The sequence below is a fragment of the Cnephaeus nilssonii genome (genome assembly GCF_951640355.1).
Source record: "Cnephaeus nilssonii genome assembly, chromosome: 15".
In the NCBI taxonomy this organism is placed as follows: Eukaryota; Metazoa; Chordata; class Mammalia; order Chiroptera; family Vespertilionidae; genus Cnephaeus; species Cnephaeus nilssonii.
In genome coordinates, this window is record NC_137086.1 from 2,928,320 (window position 1) to 2,947,804 (window position 19,485).

The 19,485-nt window shown below is 59.6% G+C and overlaps 1 protein-coding gene across 6 annotated transcripts in view; it reads left to right on the forward strand.

Annotated features, from left to right (window-relative positions):
• LPIN1 (lipin 1) overlaps nucleotides 1-19,485 on the forward strand; it is a 124,692-nt gene that overhangs the window by 41,564 nt on the left and 63,643 nt on the right. For 3 of the 6 annotated variants that reach the window (XR_013814625.1, XR_013814626.1, XR_013814627.1), the window contains exons 18-21: nucleotides 1,172-1,324; nucleotides 2,416-2,530; nucleotides 4,162-4,265; nucleotides 5,834-9,745. Coding sequence is in view for 3 of the 6 variants with exons in the window: in XM_079792002.1 (XP_079648128.1) it covers nucleotides 1,172-1,324; nucleotides 2,416-2,530; nucleotides 4,162-4,265; nucleotides 5,834-5,993 (532 nt within the window). In the remaining 3 variants the exon portion in view is untranslated. Of the gene's footprint in view, nucleotides 1-1,171; nucleotides 1,325-2,415; nucleotides 2,531-4,161; nucleotides 4,266-5,833; nucleotides 11,252-19,485 lie in introns of those variants that run through there. The other 3 variants (XM_079792002.1, XM_079792001.1, XM_079792000.1) reach the window with 2 other exon arrangements.

The following is a 19,485-nucleotide window of genomic DNA, read 5'->3' on the forward strand; positions in this document are numbered from 1 at the left end:
AATACTTACTGAGCGTCTCCGACATGCCAAGCAGTGTTCTGGGCACAGGGTGGCAGCCAGGACCGCGACACAGTCCCACCCTCAGGGAGCGTCAGTGACAGTCACCTGGGGCCCAACAGAGCCAGGATTAGTGCCCGGTGAGGGAGGGTGTGGTGTGTGTTTTATTAAACAGAGGGACAGGGCAGGGCCTCTGGGCAGAGACCTAGACGGGGAGGGAGCAAGCGAGCCGGGCAGATGCGGGGCACAGCGTCCCAGCACAGGGTCCTCACGTGCTGGGTCCGGCGCAGGAGCGAGTGCGGTGGGCGGGAGGACCCGTGAGCACGCCTGTTGGTGAGCCAGGAGCGGGTGGGATTGCTGAGAAGGGCAGGGCCCGGGTCTCGTTGGCCTCGTAGGTCATGGCAAAAACTCTGGGTTCTGTTTGGGAGAGATGGCAAGGTTTTGGAGGGTTTGGAGCGCGATCGGGTTAAATGTTAAGTTTTAAGTTTTCTCTCTGTGTGGAGACTTGATGAAGGGCAGGGAGATGGGTGGGGCGGAGTCAGGAGGGCAGGTAAGGGTACCCACAAGGCTGCCCCCACTTCAGAAGCTGCTCTTTCCCAGGCGGCCTGCCAGGGCCTGCGGCAGGGGAACGAGGGAGAGCAGCGTGGGCCGTGAGCTCAGGCACATGGCTCTTTGAAAGAACTCTGCTACCAGAGGGAGCAGAGGTGGGCGTCCGCCGGGGAGGCGGGCCGGCGAAGGGGCGTTGGTGGTGGTTTCGGCTTGGCTTGCGTTTAGGCGGAGATGAAAGAGGTTAGAGTGCATGCGAGTGCGGCAGGAATTACCCCGTGGCGAGGGCTGGGCTCAGAGCTGGAGGCGGGTCTGTGGAGCGGCAGGTGACAGCGGGGCCATTATCGAGGAGCAGGGGCCGGGCACGGCCCGCGCAGGTGCAGGCAGGCGGGGCAGTTCGGTGCGTCGGACCTCGGCGTCCGTGGGGGTGAGGAAGGGGAAACACACCCACCCACCGACGGACGTTCCCCGAGGCTCACAGGAAGTGGGGGCTGTGGTCAGGCTGGACACCGTGGCCGCCCGCCTGCGGAGCTTGCCTGCTCGGTCGCGCATGGAGCGTGCAGACGGGGGTGGAGTGCGGCCCGGTCCCCTGCGGTGGCGCTCAGCGCGCACGCCCTGTCTCTTTCAGGAACGGGTACAAGTTCCTCTACTGCTCTGCGCGGGCCATCGGCATGGCGGACATGACGAGGGGCTACCTGCACTGGGTCAACGAGAGGGGCACGGTGCTGCCCCAGGGGCCCCTGCTGCTGAGCCCCAGCAGCCTCTTCTCCGCGCTGCACAGGTAGGCCCGCTCCCCGCCGCCGGGCCTCGCCCCCTCCCTGGAGGGTTGGCAAGAACAGCCTCCTAACGCTCTTCCCAGCCATCTGCCCGCTCCATGGAGGGCACCGGGGCTCTCCGGACAGCGGACGGACCGATTCCTGGGCTTGGCGTCGCGTGACGGTCCGTGACCTGCCGCCTCCTCTCCCGTGTCTCCCCTTGGCAGAGGGATGCTCTCCCCTTTTGTGGGGGGCCGCCCCTCCCGCTCCCTCACCCCTTCCCCTCCCCACACTGTCCTGCCGAGACTTAGCGAATCAACCTGCGGTCCATCTAATCGGGGACCTAGGCCGGGTTCCATGGCCCTTGTCCCAGACGCCACCGCTCACCTGGCCCCGTCTCCCATTTCACCCTCTGGGGAGTTCCGGTCACTTCATCTTAGTGGACCTGCCGCTGACCCCTAGCCAGTCTTTGAGTACCTCCCCCCGGCCCTCCCCCCCCCCCCGTCCCCGCCCTCGGCTGTATTCCAGGCAGCCAGGCCGGGCTCTGGCCTCCCGGGAGGCAAAACCTGCTGGGAGTTTGATTGAAGTTACAGCGGACCTGCAGGTCGATCAGTTCAGGGAGACGCCTGCCTCCTTCCGATCCACCTTCCAGTTCAGTCATGCGTGCACTTCCTCGTTTATTCAGGGCCTCCCTTACCGTTCAGCGTGTCAGGCCCTTCGGAATCGTGCGCCGGCTTTCCCCAGTGAGACTGGCTCCCGCTCTGCTGACACCTCTCCCCTTTGGATGTGTTTGGAGGGGGTGTGGGCCTCACCGGGGGGTGGTGGGGGTGGGAGGCGTTTTCCTCCCTCCTGCCCTGGCGTTAGCTCTTGGCTGCCTGGATGACGGGTCGAGGTCTCGGGCGAAGTCACGTGTCCCGAGCCTTTTCTCTGGGGGGTCTTGAAAGGAGGGGTTCCCTCCCTGCCCAGGGCTTTCCTGGGAGAGCTGGGCTGACCCGCACACGTTTACCTCCGACGACCAGTGTCCTCGGGCCCGGCGTCTTTGAGGGTTAAAGGGAGCCAACGCCGCCGGAGCGAATCCGCTCACGCTGACCCACCGTGTGCTTGTGTGTTTCGACAGAGAGGTGATCGAAAAGAAGCCGGAGAAGTTTAAAGTCCAGTGTTTGACCGACATCAGAAACCTGTTTTTCCCCAACACAGAGCCGTTCTACGCTGCCTTTGGAAACCGGCCGGCAGTGAGTAGTGGGGGTGGGGGCTCTGGGAGTCCTGCCCTCTGACTGCAGGCGCGGGGGAGGCTGCCGGACTGTGGGAGGCCACCCCCATCCGCCTCCGCCCGAGGCGGGGACACTCCCCAGATCCCACGGCCGCCGGCTTTCCGCGCCGGCGGGCCGGCGAGTGTCCGTTCGAGGCGTGAGACGTGGGACTAGACACATTAAGTTCGGAACCGCTTGCTGAGTTAGTCAAACAGGAACAGGGGCTAGGATTACCGCTTCCTCCCACACGGGGACCACGAGGCCGGCCCTCAGCCCGTGGGGCGCGCCGTTTCCCCGCGGCTTCGCTCTCCTCGCGGCTTCGCTCTCCTCGCCGCGGCTTCAGTTACCGTGATCAACCGCAGTCCGAAAGCGCTCAGTGGGAAAGTCCAGAAGTCGCTCACGAGTTTTAACTCGCTCACCTCTCTGAGCCGGGAGATGAAATCTCCCTCGTCCCGCCCCGCCCCGCCCCGCCCGGGAGGCATCGGCGCTTTGCCCGGTGTATTCGCGCTGTGGATGCGCCTCGCCCGGGAGGCCAGTCTCTCAGCCGTCGGGTGATCAGACCGACTGGCGGTATTGAGTGCTGGGGCCCAGGTCACCCTGTTTTACAGTAATGCCCCCTTCACACCACTTTCACTGTTGCCGTGTATTGCTGTCCCTGCTCCGTTACCCTGGGCGGTGGTTGTTCCTGTGCCGCATTTATAACGGACACGTAATCACAGGTGCGCACGCACAGGAACAGGTGGCCTCTGCAGGCTGGGTACCCTCCGAGGTTTCAGGCACCCACTGGGGCCTGGGAGCGTGTCCTCTGTGGACCGGGGCCCCGTGCTGTTCCACACGGGGAAGGAAGCGCTGAGGGGTTGGGTGTCGCTGCCCCCGTTGTCTGGAAAGCTCAGCGTTCTAGAGCAGTGGTTCTCAACCTTCCTAACGCCGCGGCCCTTTAACACAGTTCCTCATGTTGTGGTGACCCCCAACCATAAAATTACTTTCGTTGCTACTTCATAACTGTCATTTTGCTACTGTTATCAATCGTAATGTAAATATCTGTGTTTTCCGATGGTCTTAGGCGACCCTGATAGCGGTTCTCAACCTGTGGGTCGTGACCATATTGGTTAGTTTCATCGCAACCCACAGGTTGAGAACCGCTGGTGTAGAGCCTGAGACCATCGGAAAACACAGATATTCACATTACGATTCATAACACTAGCAAAATGACAGTTATGAAGTAGCAACGAAAATAATTGTATGGTTGGGGGTCACCACAACATGAGGAGCTGTATTAGAGGGCCGCGGCATTAGGAAGGTTGAGAACCACTGCTCTAGAGAATCGAGTCGGGTAGTAACTTCACAGCAAGAAAATTCTCCTACTTGTGAAGAAAACGGGTCAGAATGTTAGGGTGCAGGGGGCTCGTGGGGCGGTCCACTCTAACTCCCTTCCTGCGTAGACCCGCCCGGCGCCCGGAGGGGAGAGCTGGCGTCATATTCACGCCCACTCCTCCCGCACGGGCGGGGCGGGTGGTGCCGGTTCATGAGGCCGTCGCAGTACTGCATCAAATCGGAGAGGCCCTGTGTCTGTACTCACAGCACACCCCCTTTCCCGACCCTTTCCCCCGTAGGACGTGTATTCGTACAAGCAAGTAGGAGTGTCTTTGAACCGCATATTCACCGTCAACCCCAAGGGCGAGCTGGTGCAGGAGCACGCCAAGACCAACATCTCCTCGTGAGTCCCCGCGCCGGCCGGGGTCGCCGCGGCTGCCGCCGCTGTGGCCAGGGTGATTTAGGAGCGGCCTCTTAACCGTTCACGGTATCCCTTTGGGTCCTTCGGTTGCCTATATGTTAATCTTTAATCCCTACAAGGAAAATATGTTTTCACTCCTCGTGTTTTTGCCCCAAACGAAATGTTTGGACAATCTGGATTAAATCAGGTCCCCTCGGGGTGGAACGTTGGAACCGGCGGTCACATCTGCTCCGGAGTGGAATTGAATGAATTTGAAAACGAGTGGTTTTGATTTGCCACGTTGGGTCGAAAAGCCTAGAAGGCGAATTAGAAGGGTAACCAAACGGGCCATCACGTGACAGTGTATTTAAGGATGAGGCGCGTTCCGGGCTGAGCGCCGCCTCCCAGCATCACTGCTGTGTGACCGTCCGGGTCCCCCCCGGGGTTGTGGTCGCGCCGGTTCCCGGAGGCGGAGGGCCGGGCGGGGGCCTGGAACGAGGCAGCCTGGGGGGCTGCAGGCTCCCTCTGGACCTTGACAGCGCGTTCCGCGGCGGGCCCACCCTGCTGGTGCGCGGTGACCTGCGCCCCGTGGGCACGGCCGCCTCCCCCGGCCACAGAACTCACACGCGTCGGTCTCGGGCCCAGGAGGAGTTTTCAACATCGGCTTCGGTCCCCGGGAAGGACAGCCTCTCGCTGTGAAGGGAGACGCGTTGTGTCATGCGAGCTCCATGCTCCTCAGAAGCCCTGGGAGGGCCTTTACTGGACACACACGCTCCTCCTCGTTTAAGACGGCACCTCCTGCCTCGGAGCAGGACGCTTCCTCCAGGGGGGTGTTGGGAAAGCCCCGTTCGGTTCTCAGCGCTGGAGAGGGCCCGGGTGGCCGTGAGGGGCTCCGGTGTGCAGAGAGGCCCGGGCTGGCCACGGTGTCTGGCGGGAGGCGCCGGAGCTGAAAGTGTGTCAGCGCAGCGGCTGGCTTCTCGTGGCCACAAACACGAATGTGCTCTGACCCCTCGGGAATGCACAGAGCGAGGGAGGGACTGCAGGGAACACGGAGAAGCAGGGCCTCGTTCAAGTCCATGCTTGGAAAGATGGGCCTGAGCCAGGGAGGGCGAGAGCCGGGCCCCAGGCTCCAAGCAGGAAGGCGGGGGGAGGAGGGGAATCCGTTTCCCCAAGACCACGCAGCTGGCACATGGCAGAGCTGACGGTCCAATCTGTGTCCTTAGCCCAGGGCCCAGCGCTTCCCAGGTACAGAGGCCTGATTCTCTCCCGTGATGCACACGCATGAGCCCCGCAGGGGAGGGGCGCTGTGCTCCGCTGCTGACTCCTTGTCCTGCTGCTCTGCCTCTGGGGTCCTTTGTGGGGTGCGGGCCCATCGCCTCGCCCGGGGCCTGCTCTCGGTCCCGCTGGGCGCTCCCCGCGGCCTCCTGGTGACCAGCGAGGGCTATTCCTGAGCGCCCTCCGCAGCGTTAGCCCCAGGGTCTGGGCCTCAGGCCCGGGGGTCTCTCCTGGTTTCCGAGCGCGGCGCGTGGGGGCGTCCCTCGCGGGCGGTGACCTTGTCCGTGTCCTCCCAGGTACGTGAGGCTCTGTGAGGTGGTTGACCACGTCTTCCCGCTGCTGAAGAGGAGCCATTCCTCGGACTTCCCCTGCTCGGACACGTTCAGCAACTTCACCTTCTGGAGAGAGCCGCTGCCCCCGTTCGAGAACCAGGACGTCCACTCCGCCTCGGCCTGAGGCCCGCAGCCGCCCGCGCCCGCCACGCCGGCGCCCATTAAAGGACGGGCTGTGGGAGCCAGGAGGGAGCTCGGGAGCCGCGTGCGTCATTGCCTGAGCGCAGAGAGCCGGGGTGCACCCTCCTCCCCGCGCCCCGGGGCTGGCGTCTCTAAGTCAAGTACCGGGTGCATGTTCCGCGCCAGGAGTCGGGCGCACTCCCTGGGCGGGGGCGGGGGGAGCTTTCCTCGCTGGGGCTGAAAGCCAGAGACCACGCTGCCCTGCCCGCCTGCGGGCGGCCTCGTCACTGGGCAGCGTGTCCCTGTGAAGCCCAGCAGAGCTGGTGCCTGGTCCCGGCTGGGGACAGTGTCCACAAGTCGCCAGGTGCGTGCCACGTGGAGAGGGGCGTATGTCACCGTGGTTGCTCCCACCCATGTGCACCCGGTGGTGGGCGGGGGTGGGGGGACACATGCCGGGTCGTGTGCCGGATCTGGGGTCTCTGAAGGGCTTGGCCCTGTGGGTGTTCCCTTGCAGTATTCGCCGACGGTCTGATTCTAGGGGATAAGCTCGTCTTTAATGCTTTGGTTAAAGAGAACTGATGTCACTGGCACCCCCCCCCCCCCTTTTTGTGGCTCAGGGCTGGACTGCGTATGCCTTAATGCACCTGGCAGGCGTGTCCTCCGGAACGTGCTGTGTCCAGCTCCCGGTCACTGCGATGCCTTAAGCGCGGACCCGAGGGCGGGTCTCGGGGGCAGCATTTCCCGTGAGGCCGGCCCTGGGCCGCGGCCTCGCCTCCGGCAGGCGGAGCTAGGCGTGCGGCTGGCCCGGGGGCTGATGCCACGCGGCTGCGGTGCCGGTTTCCACGGGAAGCTCTCCAAGGAAGCTGCTTGGTTTTAAGAAAATAGTTTCAAGAAGTTAAATTATATTCTCTGTAGATATTATTTATTACTTTCCTCTGATTGGGTTATCGTTACAAGCGCTTAGCCATAGTCTTTCTGTGATAACGGTCACTGATCTATTAAGAAGATACACGGCAGACTACCCAGAGCCTTATTCTTACCTCACCGCACCGACCTCTTATCTTCCTTCGCTTTTCCCACTCGCGTTCAGGGCACGGCACGTGGATAAGGAACGACCGGGGGGCCATTCTTGAAGCCCCTGGGAGACGGACTCTCTTGTTGAGGTAAACAAATTACAGAGAGAACAATGTGAAAAGTTAAAGAGTTATTTTGGTAAAGATTTTGCTTTATTTTTTGAAGTATTATTTTTCTAAAGAGCGTGTTCCCCCAGCGGTTGAAGGGCTTTCCTATGTAGATGCTGTTGTTAGCGTCCCAGGAGGCCACCGGGGAGCAGGCGATGGACTTGGCTCTTTCTGTGAAAGAGACGCAGGGGTCGCCCCGGCAGGCGGCAGGCGGTGGCTCCGGGACGAGGCCCCCGGGGAACGGCTGTGGCCCCACAGCAAGGCCTCCCCTTTGCACAGAAGCACACGCGCTCGGGGCGGCACAGGACGTGATGAGGCACGGTCCGGCCCGGACTCCTCTGGGCTTGGGCACTCGCGACCTTTCGAAGCTGCGCTCATTCTCCTTCAGGGGGTGTTTGGGGTGAACCTGAGCTGCTGTGACCCGAGTCTCGTTCCTCCTCCACCGGAGAGCGAGGCTGGGAGAGAGGGAGCACCCCCCCTCAGGCATGTGACCCCGAGCACGCCTTCCAGAAAGTCGCCCTGGGATCTGGGTCCGTTCAGAGTGGGACCCCCGCCCCAGGCGCTGTAACGGTCACACCTGCCGCGGCTTGGGAAAACGGGACTTGCACGTGGGTCTGCGTGTGGGCTCGTCTGTGCTCACAACCGCAGCCCAGCACCCCGCGGGCGGGCACGTGCTGAAGGCCGCCTGAGCCGCGCATCCGGGGCGCCCGCGGAGAGGAGTCCCTCAGGGCCGTCGCCCGGGGCTCCCCCCTGCGGTGCAGAATGCAGGCCTTGTGCACGGAGAAACGGGGGCCTGCAAAGACTCCCCTCTGCAAGGTGGGGTGTGGCTCACGTGGCCCCCTGTGCTGTTACAGCACCGCGTCTGTGCGTGTATGTGCTGGGAAATGATACTTCCTTGTGTTGTGCTGGATGCAGAGCTAGAAACTTGTAATAAAAGAGACCCGTGAAAGGCTTCTGAAAGTCAGTGTGAGCTTTATTCTATTTGTATTTTGTTATTGATCTCACAGAGGAGCGGGGAGGGAGAGAGAGAAACATCAGTGATGAGAGAGAATCATGCATCGGCTGCCTCCTGCACGCCCCCTACTGGGGATCGAGCCTGCACCCCGGGCCTGTGCCCTGACGGGGAATGGCACTGTGACCTGGGTCATAGGTCGATGGTCAACCCCTGAGCCATGCGGGCGGGCTTGTTTTTCGTTTTTGACCAATCCTTGCCTCGTTCACCCACATCACTGAAAACCATCCTAATTCCTATGGATGTGTGCCTGGTCCCTGTGCCTGAGACACCCCGTGACCTCCCTGTGTCAGCCCGGGTGCTTTTGGGACAAATGGAAGAGCCGTGGTCCCTGTGTGCGTAAGAGCCGGCCGCCAGGGCACCGGGCTGGGCTGCTCATGCGGCCGGATCCAGCGTCCCCCTCCAGCGTCTGGAATGAGCGCTGTGTGCACGGAGACACAGCAAACCCGCTCCTTCGGCTGCACACCGCAGACTCCCTCCCACACGGTTCCCGAGGGCAAGCTCTTCCCCCTGTAGAAGAGCCTGACCTGTCTGTCGTCTTGGGCCCCGAGATGCCCCCGCCCTCCCCGGGGGCACTGCTGGGCGACGCTGTCTCCTTTGCATGTGCAGGCAGCTCCCACACGCAGGGCAACGTCCACGGGGGGAATTTCTCCAGGTCTCAGCTGCAGACGCCTGAATCTGTAAAAGACTCCTTATCCTGGCTTTCAAAGTCGACACCCACCACCCACAGCCTCGCCATCCCTTTCATCCGAAGCCAAGGAACTCTGGCCAGTGACCACCGGCTTCGGTCCCTGCGGAAGGTCGTGCGTGAGCCGTGGCGCCCCCCGGGGGCGGGCGGAGAGGCAGCAGGAAGGTTAGGCGGCACCTTTTACCAGCGAGGAAACCCTGACTTCGGAACCTGCATGTGCTGCTCTAACAGGAGTGCTGTCCCAGCGGCTGCTCCAGGACAGCCGCCCGTCCGTCACCTCGCCCTGGCCGCCCTCTGCACAGTCTCCAGACCAGAGGGGTCGTGAGAGCAGGACTGCCGTTCCCGGGGGCCCGGGCCGGCGGGAGGACGTCTCTCTCAATGCCCGCCTCTGGCCCCTCCTCCCGCTCCTGCTGCAGGCGAAGGAGGCAGTGTCACCCCCCTTGCACGAGGGCTCGGTGGCCGGAAGGAAACCAGACAGAAGTTGGCCCTGGCCCCAGCCAGTGTGGCTCAGTGGATAGAGCGCCAGCCTGCGGACCAAAGGGGGTCCCGGGTTCGATTCCGGTCAAGGGAGTGGACCTCGGTTGCAGGCTCCTCCCCGGCCTAGGCCCCGGTCAGGGGTCGTGCAGGAGGCCGTCCATCGATGTGTTTCTCTCTGCCTTTCCCCCTCTCTCCCACTCTCCCTAAAAATCAATGGAAAAATATCCTCGGGTGAGGATGAACAACAAAAAGCTGGCCCTGAAAGTCAGTGGCTCCGCACGGCCACCGGGGGGCGCACAGCATTTGGTTTGGAGGCAGAGCCTTTGAACACATGATCCAGGCTTGATAGAGGTTCCCTCCCGGAGCGGAGCGGAGCGCGGGCCCTGGACGCCAGCCAGGTGAGTGGTGGGCTCCTGCCCGGGGAGGGGAGGAGCGCCTTCCCCCGACGGCCTGGGTACCAAAGGGCCTCCAGCTGGCACCGCTCACGGTCAGCATCACGAACTGGCCAGGAGGAGGGGGGTGCTGGCGGCTGTCGGACATTCAGGCCTCAGGTGGCTGGTTCTCAAAGCGTCGTCTCGGGGCCTGCAGGGCCTGCATCCGGCGGCTCGTTAGCAAAGCAAGTTCTCGGGCCCCGGCCTGGACCTTCCGCATCCACCGGGGTGTGGGGCCCACCGGTGTGAGTACATCCTCCCAGGTCCCCGGGCTCAGGTTCCAGAAGGCACACGGAGGCCCGGGTCCTGGTCCCAGGAGCTGCGCGTCCCGGGGCAGCTGGCGTCTGACTCCGGCCCGGCCAGGGCGACAGAAAGGATCTGCTGACGGAGGGGAAGGAGGGAGGCCCCTGGAAACCCACGCAGGGGCTCCCCCGCGTCCCCAGGTGTGCTGAGCCCCTGGTGCCCAGCGGCTGGCCGGAGCCACCTTCCTGGGCATCTCGGCGGCTGCAGGTCCTGCCTGGGAGGGAACCTGCCTGCGACGGGCCGCCGGGCTGGGCCCTGGGCTGGGCCCGCGTTCCGATGGCTCTCCCTCCCCCTCACGGTCCGGGCTGCAGGGGCTGCGCTGTCGCCGGGATGCTTGCGCTGGGGCAGGAAGTCCATTCGGCCTGCGTCGCTGTTAATGAGTTCTGCACGCCGGCGGCCTCTTCCGGTGACTCACGCTGCCTTTTGCGCACCGGAGGCTGCGGCTTTAGGTTTCACTTCGGAGAGGAACCGCGCCGCGCTGGCCGCTTTCTCCGCTGCTGGCACCCGAGCAAGCTGCAGTCGTTGCGCAACAAAGAAGTGTGCACGCAGGCGGCCAGGCCCGCCTCGGCCCTGATTGTAAAAACATCCTTTTCCGAGACGGGTGACAGAGCCAAGCGCGGGAGGCACGGTCTGCAGTTGGAAGGAGCACGTTCCTTTGGGGACTTCACGTGTTTTCCTCGCAGAGTGGCTGGGCGGCTTCGCTTCTGTCCTTTGTCCTCTTGGTCCATATTTCAGGACGGTCCTAAAAATACACAGCGCGCACGTGCTGGGCGAGTGAGGCGGCTCCCCTCCGATTCACTGGGAGAGACTTAGTTCCGGACGAAAGTGTGTGTTCTTGCTTTTAGGTAGCACCTGGCAAAGGTAAGGATGGTGGAGACAGGTTTTATGCAGTGAAATCGTCTTCATCCGGATTTTCCACGCAATCAGAGTGTGGTCCCCGAGAGGGTGAGCTTCTTAGGATCAGACAGACGTGTTCAGTGGACAAACACAAGGGGGCGTTTTCCTCCAGTTTGAACGATACAGTCATCTTCACACATCTTCCTGTGGGACTGAATTATGCTTACACAATTTCACTTAAATACATTCGAACATAAAACAGTGGCCCTTATACAGTTATAAAACCAAAGCAGCCCCAGCTGGTGTGGCTCAGTGGATAGAGCGTCGGCCTGCGGACGGAAGGGTCCCAGGCTCGATTCCGGTCAAGGGCACACGCCTGTGTTGCGGGCTTGATCCTCAGTAGGGGGCGTGCAGGAGGCAGCTGATCCATGATCCTCTCTCATCATTGATGCTTCTACTGCTCTCCCTCTCCCTTCCTTTCTGAAATCAATAAAAATATATTTAAATAAAAGTTGCGTGTTGAAGGTGGGCAGGTGCAGACACAGAAATGCCAGTGTCCCGGGAGAGCACCGGGAAGGAGGGGCGGGCGCATCTGGGGGACGGAGCGGTGGGTGTTATCAGGGTAGAGGGGGGCCTCCTGGGGGGGCTGGACTCAGTCTGGAGCCATGGCTGAGCCTTGTCCAGCCAGAAACAGGGAGAGGCCCAGGGTGTGAGGATGGTGGCCTGATCCCAGGTGGTGGGCTTGGATAGGGAGACTGTAGGGCAGCTCCGATGGGGGAGCCCGAGGCCCAAAGCTAGGCCATACTGTGGGGGTGGGGAGAGCCCAGGAATCCAGGATAACTCCCACGTGCCTGGCCTGGACACCGGTGCCCAGGGGCGCCCCAGCAGAATGACAGCTGTGGCTGGTGCTACGAGAAGTATTAGGAACAGAGAACTGCTATAGCCGGTGTGGCTCAGTGGATAGAGCGTCGGCCTGCGGACCAAAGGGTGCCGGGGTCCGATTCCGGTCAAGGGCACGTACCTCGGTTGCAGGCTCCTCCCCGGCCCAGGCCCTGGTGGGGGCTCATGCAGGAGGCAACCCATCCATGTGTTTCTCTCACATCGATGTTTCTGTCTTTCCCTCTTGCACTCTCTAAAAAGCAATGGGAAAATATCCTCGGGTGAGGGTTAACGACGAGAGGATCGGAGAACCTGCCAGGCCTCAGTGACGGGCATCCTCCGCCGTGGCTGGACGGTAGACCTGACGGGAGGGAGGGATGTTTAAAAATCGCGGATGTCCTGCTCGCTTCGGCGGCACAGACACTGAAACTGGAACGATACAGAGAAGATTCGCGTGGCCCCTGCGCAAGGATGAGACGCAAATTCGTGAGGCGTTCCATGTTAAAAAAATAAAATAAAAAAAAGATCACGGATGTCTAAGTCCCACCTCAGACCAGCGGGGCCCGCATCTCCGAGTCTCCAGCTGCCCCTGGGCTCAGCGCGGCTCGGAAGTGCCCACGTCATAACCTCTGGTTGTCGCAGATGTGAAGGACCCGGACTGTGGGTCCGGCCACAGCCGTGGCCGCTGGGTTTCATCTATCCTATATAATAAAACCCTGATATGCAAATCAATCGAACGGCGGAACGACCAGTGGAACGACCAGTCGCTATGATGCACACTGACCACCAGGGGGCAGACGCTCAATGCAGATGCTTCCCCCATGGTCAGTGCTGGCGAGCGCGGCAGCGGTTGCAGTGGGGGGAGGGGGAAGAGGTGGTGGCGGGGGGGGGGGGGGCCTCTCCCGCCTCCGCCGAAGGTGAGCAGTAAGGAATGATGGGTCTTGGACTGCGAGAGAGATGTCTGACTACCAGCTTAGGCCCGATCCCCCTGGCAGGCAGACATCCCCTGAGGGGTCCCAGACTGCGAGAGGGCACAGGCCAGGCTGAGGGACCCCCCCACCCCCCGAGTGCACAAATTTCGTGCACCGGGCCTCTAGTAAAAAAATAAAGACCCTTTGCATGGGGGTGGGGGGAAGGAGCTGTTGGACGAGGGGTATTCCATCTTCTTAACGCAGAGAAGAAACCAACATGGACGTGTCAGGAAACCAAAAGCTAAAGTAACTGCGGTGACAGGAGGGAGAGGGGCCAGATCCGGGCCGGGCTCCGCCTTGGGTGCTGGGCCCTCTGGGCAGCGGGACCGAGGAGGTGAGAGGCAGAAGGAGCCTCTAATAGGACGCAGGGGCTTCAGCGCTGACAGGTTTGCGGGAAGACAGCAAGCCGGAATGTCGCTGTCCAGGGGTGGCTGCCCGCCCGTCACTGAACCTCCGAGATGGCGTCCTCCTGTTGAGAGTGTTCACACAGCAGCCCGCCCAGCGACTGGCAGACTCGCGGCTTTCTGGGGAGGCTGAAACCAAGGACACTTCACTTTTTCAAATATTTTCCCTTTATTCTCCCCCCAGAAATCCCGAAGCCTCAGCCGCGGGGTTGGCTGAGCTCGGAACTGCCGTGTGATCGGGCCCAGTCGCTGTGCGTTCCTAAGGCCTGGAGGTTGCTTGGGTTTTCTAACTTCTGGGGGGTTGGGTGGTAGTTTGATGATGATGTGTTTTTGTTTTTGTTTGTATAACAATGAATAGGATTTTTAGATCTTGTATAATGAAACGTGTCAACCTTTAGGAGATCAGTATAGCTCAGTGAATCAATGTTTTCTTTTTTAAATAACTTTTTTTTTTTTTGAGAGAGAAAGGGAAAGGGAGAGAAACATGGATGTGAGAGGGAACCATGGATCAGCTGCCTCCTGCACGCCCCCTACAGGGGATTGAGCTCACAACCCAGGCATGTGCCCTGCCTGGGAATTGAACCAGGGAACTCTTGGTGCCCAAGGCGATGCCCCATCCCCTGAGCCACACTGGCCAGGGCAATCTGGAAAAGTGGGACATGCAAGAGACTTGGCAGTGGAGTTCCGCTCCTTTGTGGGGGTACTAACAGGGTTGCATCCTCCCACTGGAAGAAATCCCATCCTAAACCCATCCTAAAGCCACGTCCATCAGAACCCCTCTCACTAACTGAGCAACATGAGATATTGGAAAGAAGAATTCCGTTAGATGTCCGTTTCTCTGGCCTTCAATTCCCATGTGGAAATTTAAAGACGGGAAGGAATTGACGGTGTCCATGCAGGGACATTCTTCAATGTGTACTTGGGGTCCCTGTGGGGTCCCCCCAGGACTTCCTTAGACAACATGGTTGGGCTGGTCTGCGATGTGAACTAGAACGGGTTGGCGGGGGGGGGGGGGGGAGGATTCCAGAGTCGGGAACATGTGACCTTGGAGACCGTTTCGTCAACATTCTATTATTTCCATTTCAGAGCCTTCGGTGACACGCGCGGACTAGCAGTAAGACAAGAGTCGAGGCTGCGGGGTCACAGTGCAGGGAGGGGCGTCCCCCTTAGTTCTGCACAGTCCACCCCTGGACTTAGGAGGACAGCTGCACCCCTAGACTCACATGCACGATTGCATCAAGCCCGTGGCTACGTCCCAGGGCCTGGTGACAGCAGCCGCCCTCCTGGTTTTGGGGTGCATTTGATCAGATGGAATAACTTGGGTACCTGTGGGTGCCATGAAACACCCCAGTGCGGTTCCAACAACCGACTCACTCGCTGACCTTCCTGGGGCTGGCAAAGGCGTCCTCCAGAGCTCTCCTATGTCATAAACCATCTTTCGTCGTGCCACATTTCCGGTGGGTGATGGACTGACACCCCCTCACCCCGTGGCGATATCTACTCTATGGTCGGAGGGTTTTCTCTTTAGTCACCCTCCGGGCGTGAGGGAGGCGCCCCCGGAGCAGAGAGCAGAAGATCCACTGAACGGCGGGCGGCACAGCGCCCTTCCTGGCATGTACCTGCGCACGCCCGTCAGGCAGGGAGGCTCTCGCTGGGCCTACCACGTACATTTCTGGTTGTTTCACAACATCCCGGAAAGCCTCGTTCTGCACAGTCCACCCTGGACTGTCCTTTTTTTTTAAAAAAAATATATATATTTGATTGATTTTTTACAGAGAGGAAGGGAGAGGGATAGAGAGCTAGAAACATCGATGAGAGAGAAACATCGATCAGCTGCCTCCTGCACACCCCCTACTGGGGATGTGCCCGCAACCAAGGCACATGCCCTTGACCAGAATTGAACCCGGGACCTTTCAGTCCGCAGGCCGACGCTCTATCCACTGAGCCAAACCGGTTTTGGCCCGGACTGTCCTTTAATGCCCTTCTGTCTGGGAGGGGGTCAGAGAGAGAGAGAGAGAGAGGAGGGAGGAAGGAATGACCTGCCACACACACAAGGCAAACGTTACTAACTCAGTCCTTAACAGACAACATTGAGAAATGCAATGTGTAAAGGTCCTACGTCAATGTATGTTGTTTTTACAGAACAACCAAGTTTAGTTTGCCTGTGACAGAGAAACCAATGATAAAGGGCTTCTGATCAGGAGTAATGTGTGTGTGAGATTAATTGGACCGAACCTACAAGCTCGAATTTGGACCCTGATTGGTGCCACCGTTGAAATGGAGGTGACATCATGGCTTGTCATCCTGGAGGGTGATCTGGAGGCGGAAATGCCCCGGGCCTCTCCTGAGCGCCACCTGCACACAGGCCGCCAGCCTCACGCCGGCACGGACCGCTTCCTTCTTAGGTGGGCCACGGCGGACAGGTGACGGGGAGGCGCTCCGGCCTCATCCCGCCATCCGCTCAGCCAGCGTCTGGGCTCCAGGGACACGTCCGGCCCCGGAGTTCAGAAAGGGACGATTCCGCCCTAATCGGTGTGGCTCAGTGCATAGAGCGTCGGGCTGTGGACTGAAGGGCCCTGGGTTCGATTCCAGTCAAGGGCATGTACCCTGGTTGCGGGCACATCCCCAGTAGGAGGTGTGCAGGAGGCAGCTGATCCATGTTTCTCTCTCATCGATGTTTCTGGCTCTCTATCCCTCTCCCTTCCTCTCTGTAAAAAATCAATAAAATATATTTAAAAAAAATAAAAGAAAAAGAAAGGGACGATGCCACCAGGACCACGAAGACTCCAATTCTTGCCTTGGGGAACTGAATCGCCTCCCTGAACCTCCGCTTCCCGCAGTGACCCCACCGCGGGGTTTCTCACCTGACAGGAATGCAGCCCTCACAGGGGAGGGGAGGTACGCGGAGCATCTGGCTTGATGAGCTGGGAATGTTTTGTGTGTTTTTTTTTAAATCCTCACCTGAGGATATTTTCCCACTAATTTGTAGAGAGAGTGGACGGGAGAGAGACACACACACAGAAACATCGATGTGAGAGAGACACGTAGATGGGTTGCCTTCCCACACGCCCCGACCAGGGCCAGGGAACGAGCCTGCCACGGAGGGACGTGCCCTTCACTGGAATCGAACCCGGGACCCTTCAGGCCACAGGCCGACGCTCTTTCCACGGAGCCCAGGGCAGGGGCGGGAATGTTTTTGTTCCTCTCTGCACACAGACCTTCTCTCAGAAACACTGTTTTCCTTTGGTTAGGAGGTGGGTGCGGTTCCCCGCGCCACCAGCAGATGGAGCCCAAGAGCCCTTATGCCAGGACCCAGCTCCCCGTCCCCCCTCACCCCTACCCCGGGCTTCCTCTCTCTGCCACACTCCAGCCCCTCCCGGCCCTCCCCTTCACAGTCATCCCAGGTCCCAGGCCGAGAGGCGCACAGAACACTGTGTCTGTCAGCAGATTCCTGGAAGGTCACGCCGGAGGGTGCGCGCTCCGGGGAGGACTGGAGGGCTCTGTGTTTTTGTCTCCCGTGAATTGCATCACCGGGCAGCCTCTTGGCGTTATTCCTCAGACGCCTGTGGTTTCCAGCCCTTTCCCCAGTTCCTCTGCCTCTGCGTCCTTGCCAGGCAACCTCCTGGCCAAGGCAGGATGTCCAGGGGGCGCTGTGGCCAGGGTGCTGGTCCGGGTCCAGCACTTTCCATGGCCCCTCCCTTTGCCCATCCTGTTCCCCTTCCCAGAGCTGGAACAGACGGTGTCCTGGGGAGGGGAGACCGGACACTGCTGGGGCCCCAGGCGCCTGCCTGTTAGTCCCGATCCGATCCCCACATCAGGAAGCCTTGCCCAGCGGCGAAGGGAGCCTCATCTTCGAAGTCGGGGTTTCACCGGGACCCGGCACCTGGGGGCCCTCCTCTCTCTGACCACACCTGTGCGGCCGGTGGCAGGTCAACCTTTGCCAACTCTTTTTAAAAATGTGCTTTACTTATTTAACCTTTACAAACTCTTTAACTAAGGAACTCGCCCCAGTTGGGTAGCCATTTGTTTTGCTGGTATCCTGGGATGGTCCCGATTTATTTTATTATTATTGTTTTTTTGTTCATCCTCACCAGAGGATATTTTTCCATTGATTTTTAGGGAGAATGGAAAAGATAGGAAAAGACAGAGAGAATCGTCGATGTGAGGGACGCACATCGGTTGGTTGCCTCCTGCACGTTCCCCGACCAGGGCCCAGGTCAGGGAGGAGCCTGCAAGTGAGCTTCGTGCCCTTGACCGAAATCGAACCCGGGACCCTTTGGTCCGCAGGCCGATGCTCTACCCACTGAGCAAAACGGGCCAGGGCTAGTCCCAATTTAACAGGCGGACCCGCTGTCCCTGAGCAGGTCCTAGGACCACGGTCTCCATGTTTTGTTGGAAGAGTGTGAGTCAGACCACCCGGAGGCACACAGCATGGATCCAACAAAGCCCTCTTCTCCTTCCTCACCTCCCTTGCTGTGTGCTGTGCAATGTGAGCTCTTATACGGACAGAGAGGAAGGAAAATAGACCTTGTCTTCAAGGAGCCATTGGGTAAGGAGACCTGAGGAGACAGACACAGGTCTGGTGGCTGGAGTGAGAGGCTCTGTTGAGTAGAGAGAACATGTGGGTCCAGACACAGATAGGGGAGCAGAGTGGCTGCTCACCATCGCCCCTAGTGGCCCCGGTGGGGAATGTGTGCTTCCTGCCATCTCCGCTGCTTCAGGCTCTGAGGGTCTGGAGGTCTTGAGTCCTAAGACGCCGTTAGAGCCCATGAGAAAATGGATGAAGCTAGCCTGACTGGCGTGGCTCAGTGGTTTTGCATCGGCCTATGAACCAGGAGTCACAGTTTGATCCTGGGGTTGTGGGATCGATCCCCAGAGTGGAGTGCGCAGGAGGCAGCCAATCAATGATTCTCATCATTGATATTTCTGTCTGTCTCCCCCTCTTCCTCCTCTCCAAAATCAATAAAAAATATATTTTTAAAACAGAAAATGGATGATGCCACAGTGTGGCGAGGCTGCGGCATCTGAAATAGTTTGGCATAATAGAGAGACCATGGACTTTTCAGTCGGACAGCCCTGGAACCCTACCTTAGCTCTGTGTCTACCAACCAGGTGGGAAAGACTGAACGTCTGTGTCCCCCCAAATTCCTATGTTGAAGCCGAATCCCCAATGTGATGGTATCAGGAGGCGGGGCCTTTGGAGGTAATTAGGTCACTAGGGTGCAGCCCTCACGAATGGGGTTAGTGTCCTTATAACAGAGGCTCCAGAGGGCACCGTCCTCTCTGCCGGGTGAGGACACAGAGAGAGGAGGGAGCAGTCTGGGCGCCGGCAGGCAGGCCATCACCAGGCAGCGATCTGCTGCTATTTTGATCTTGAACTTCCAGTCTCCAGAACTATGAGAAGTAAGTTTCTGTTGTTTCTACGTTACAGCAGCAGCACGGACTCAGGCACCAGGCGATTTGGGGAAAAGCATCGCCCACCCCGAGTTTGTTTTCTCCACCTGTGGTTGTGCTGTGCTTGATTCGCCAGCACATTGCTGGGAGGGAGTGAAAACGCAGCAAATGATGATGAAAACGGGAGTGGCACAGGTTCATGGCGGGCTGAGGGTGCGGATGAGACGAGGGCCGGCTGGGAAGACCTCCTGCCCAGCTCATGTGCCTGTGGTGTCCGTAAATGCCGTCCGAACACGCACAGGTGAAAGTGGATTTTGCTGAGTGAATGCAGAGCAGAGACAGAATCTGCCCTTTCTTAGTTCTTCTGGCTGCTCGAATGATTAAAATGACATAAGACAGGCTAACAGGAGACAATAATCATATTTAATCACATATGTGCGTATGGGGGTTCCAGAAGAATATGCGCCCCAAGAACAGTTGAGATTTATATTCCATCTTGAGCTAAGGTGTGTGTGTGGGGGGGGTGGATTGGAACATCAAAGGGCAGGAAGGCCATTCCCATAGGGATGGAGAAGCAAATGAAATGTTTGGTGAATGTTTGCCGGGCCGGCTTTGCCAATGGGGCACAGAGAGGTCTTTGACCCAAGGGCCTTGCCAGGTCTCTCTATCCACTCGTCCACAGCTCCTGTGGCATTGCCCTTCTGGGAGCAGGCCCTCCGTTTACTTCTTTTAGGCAGTTAGGGGGTAACGCCGGGGGTCTTGATCCAGCATTTAGAAGGGTTCTGGAATCCTGGAGAAGGGGCTGTGTGTAAATTAAATAAGAGTCCAGAGACGAAATATAATTTTTGAAAGGCATATTGGGTGGGGGAGGGGGGAAGGGGCGGGGAGAGGAGCCTGACTGAGGAAACGAAGTTCTTCT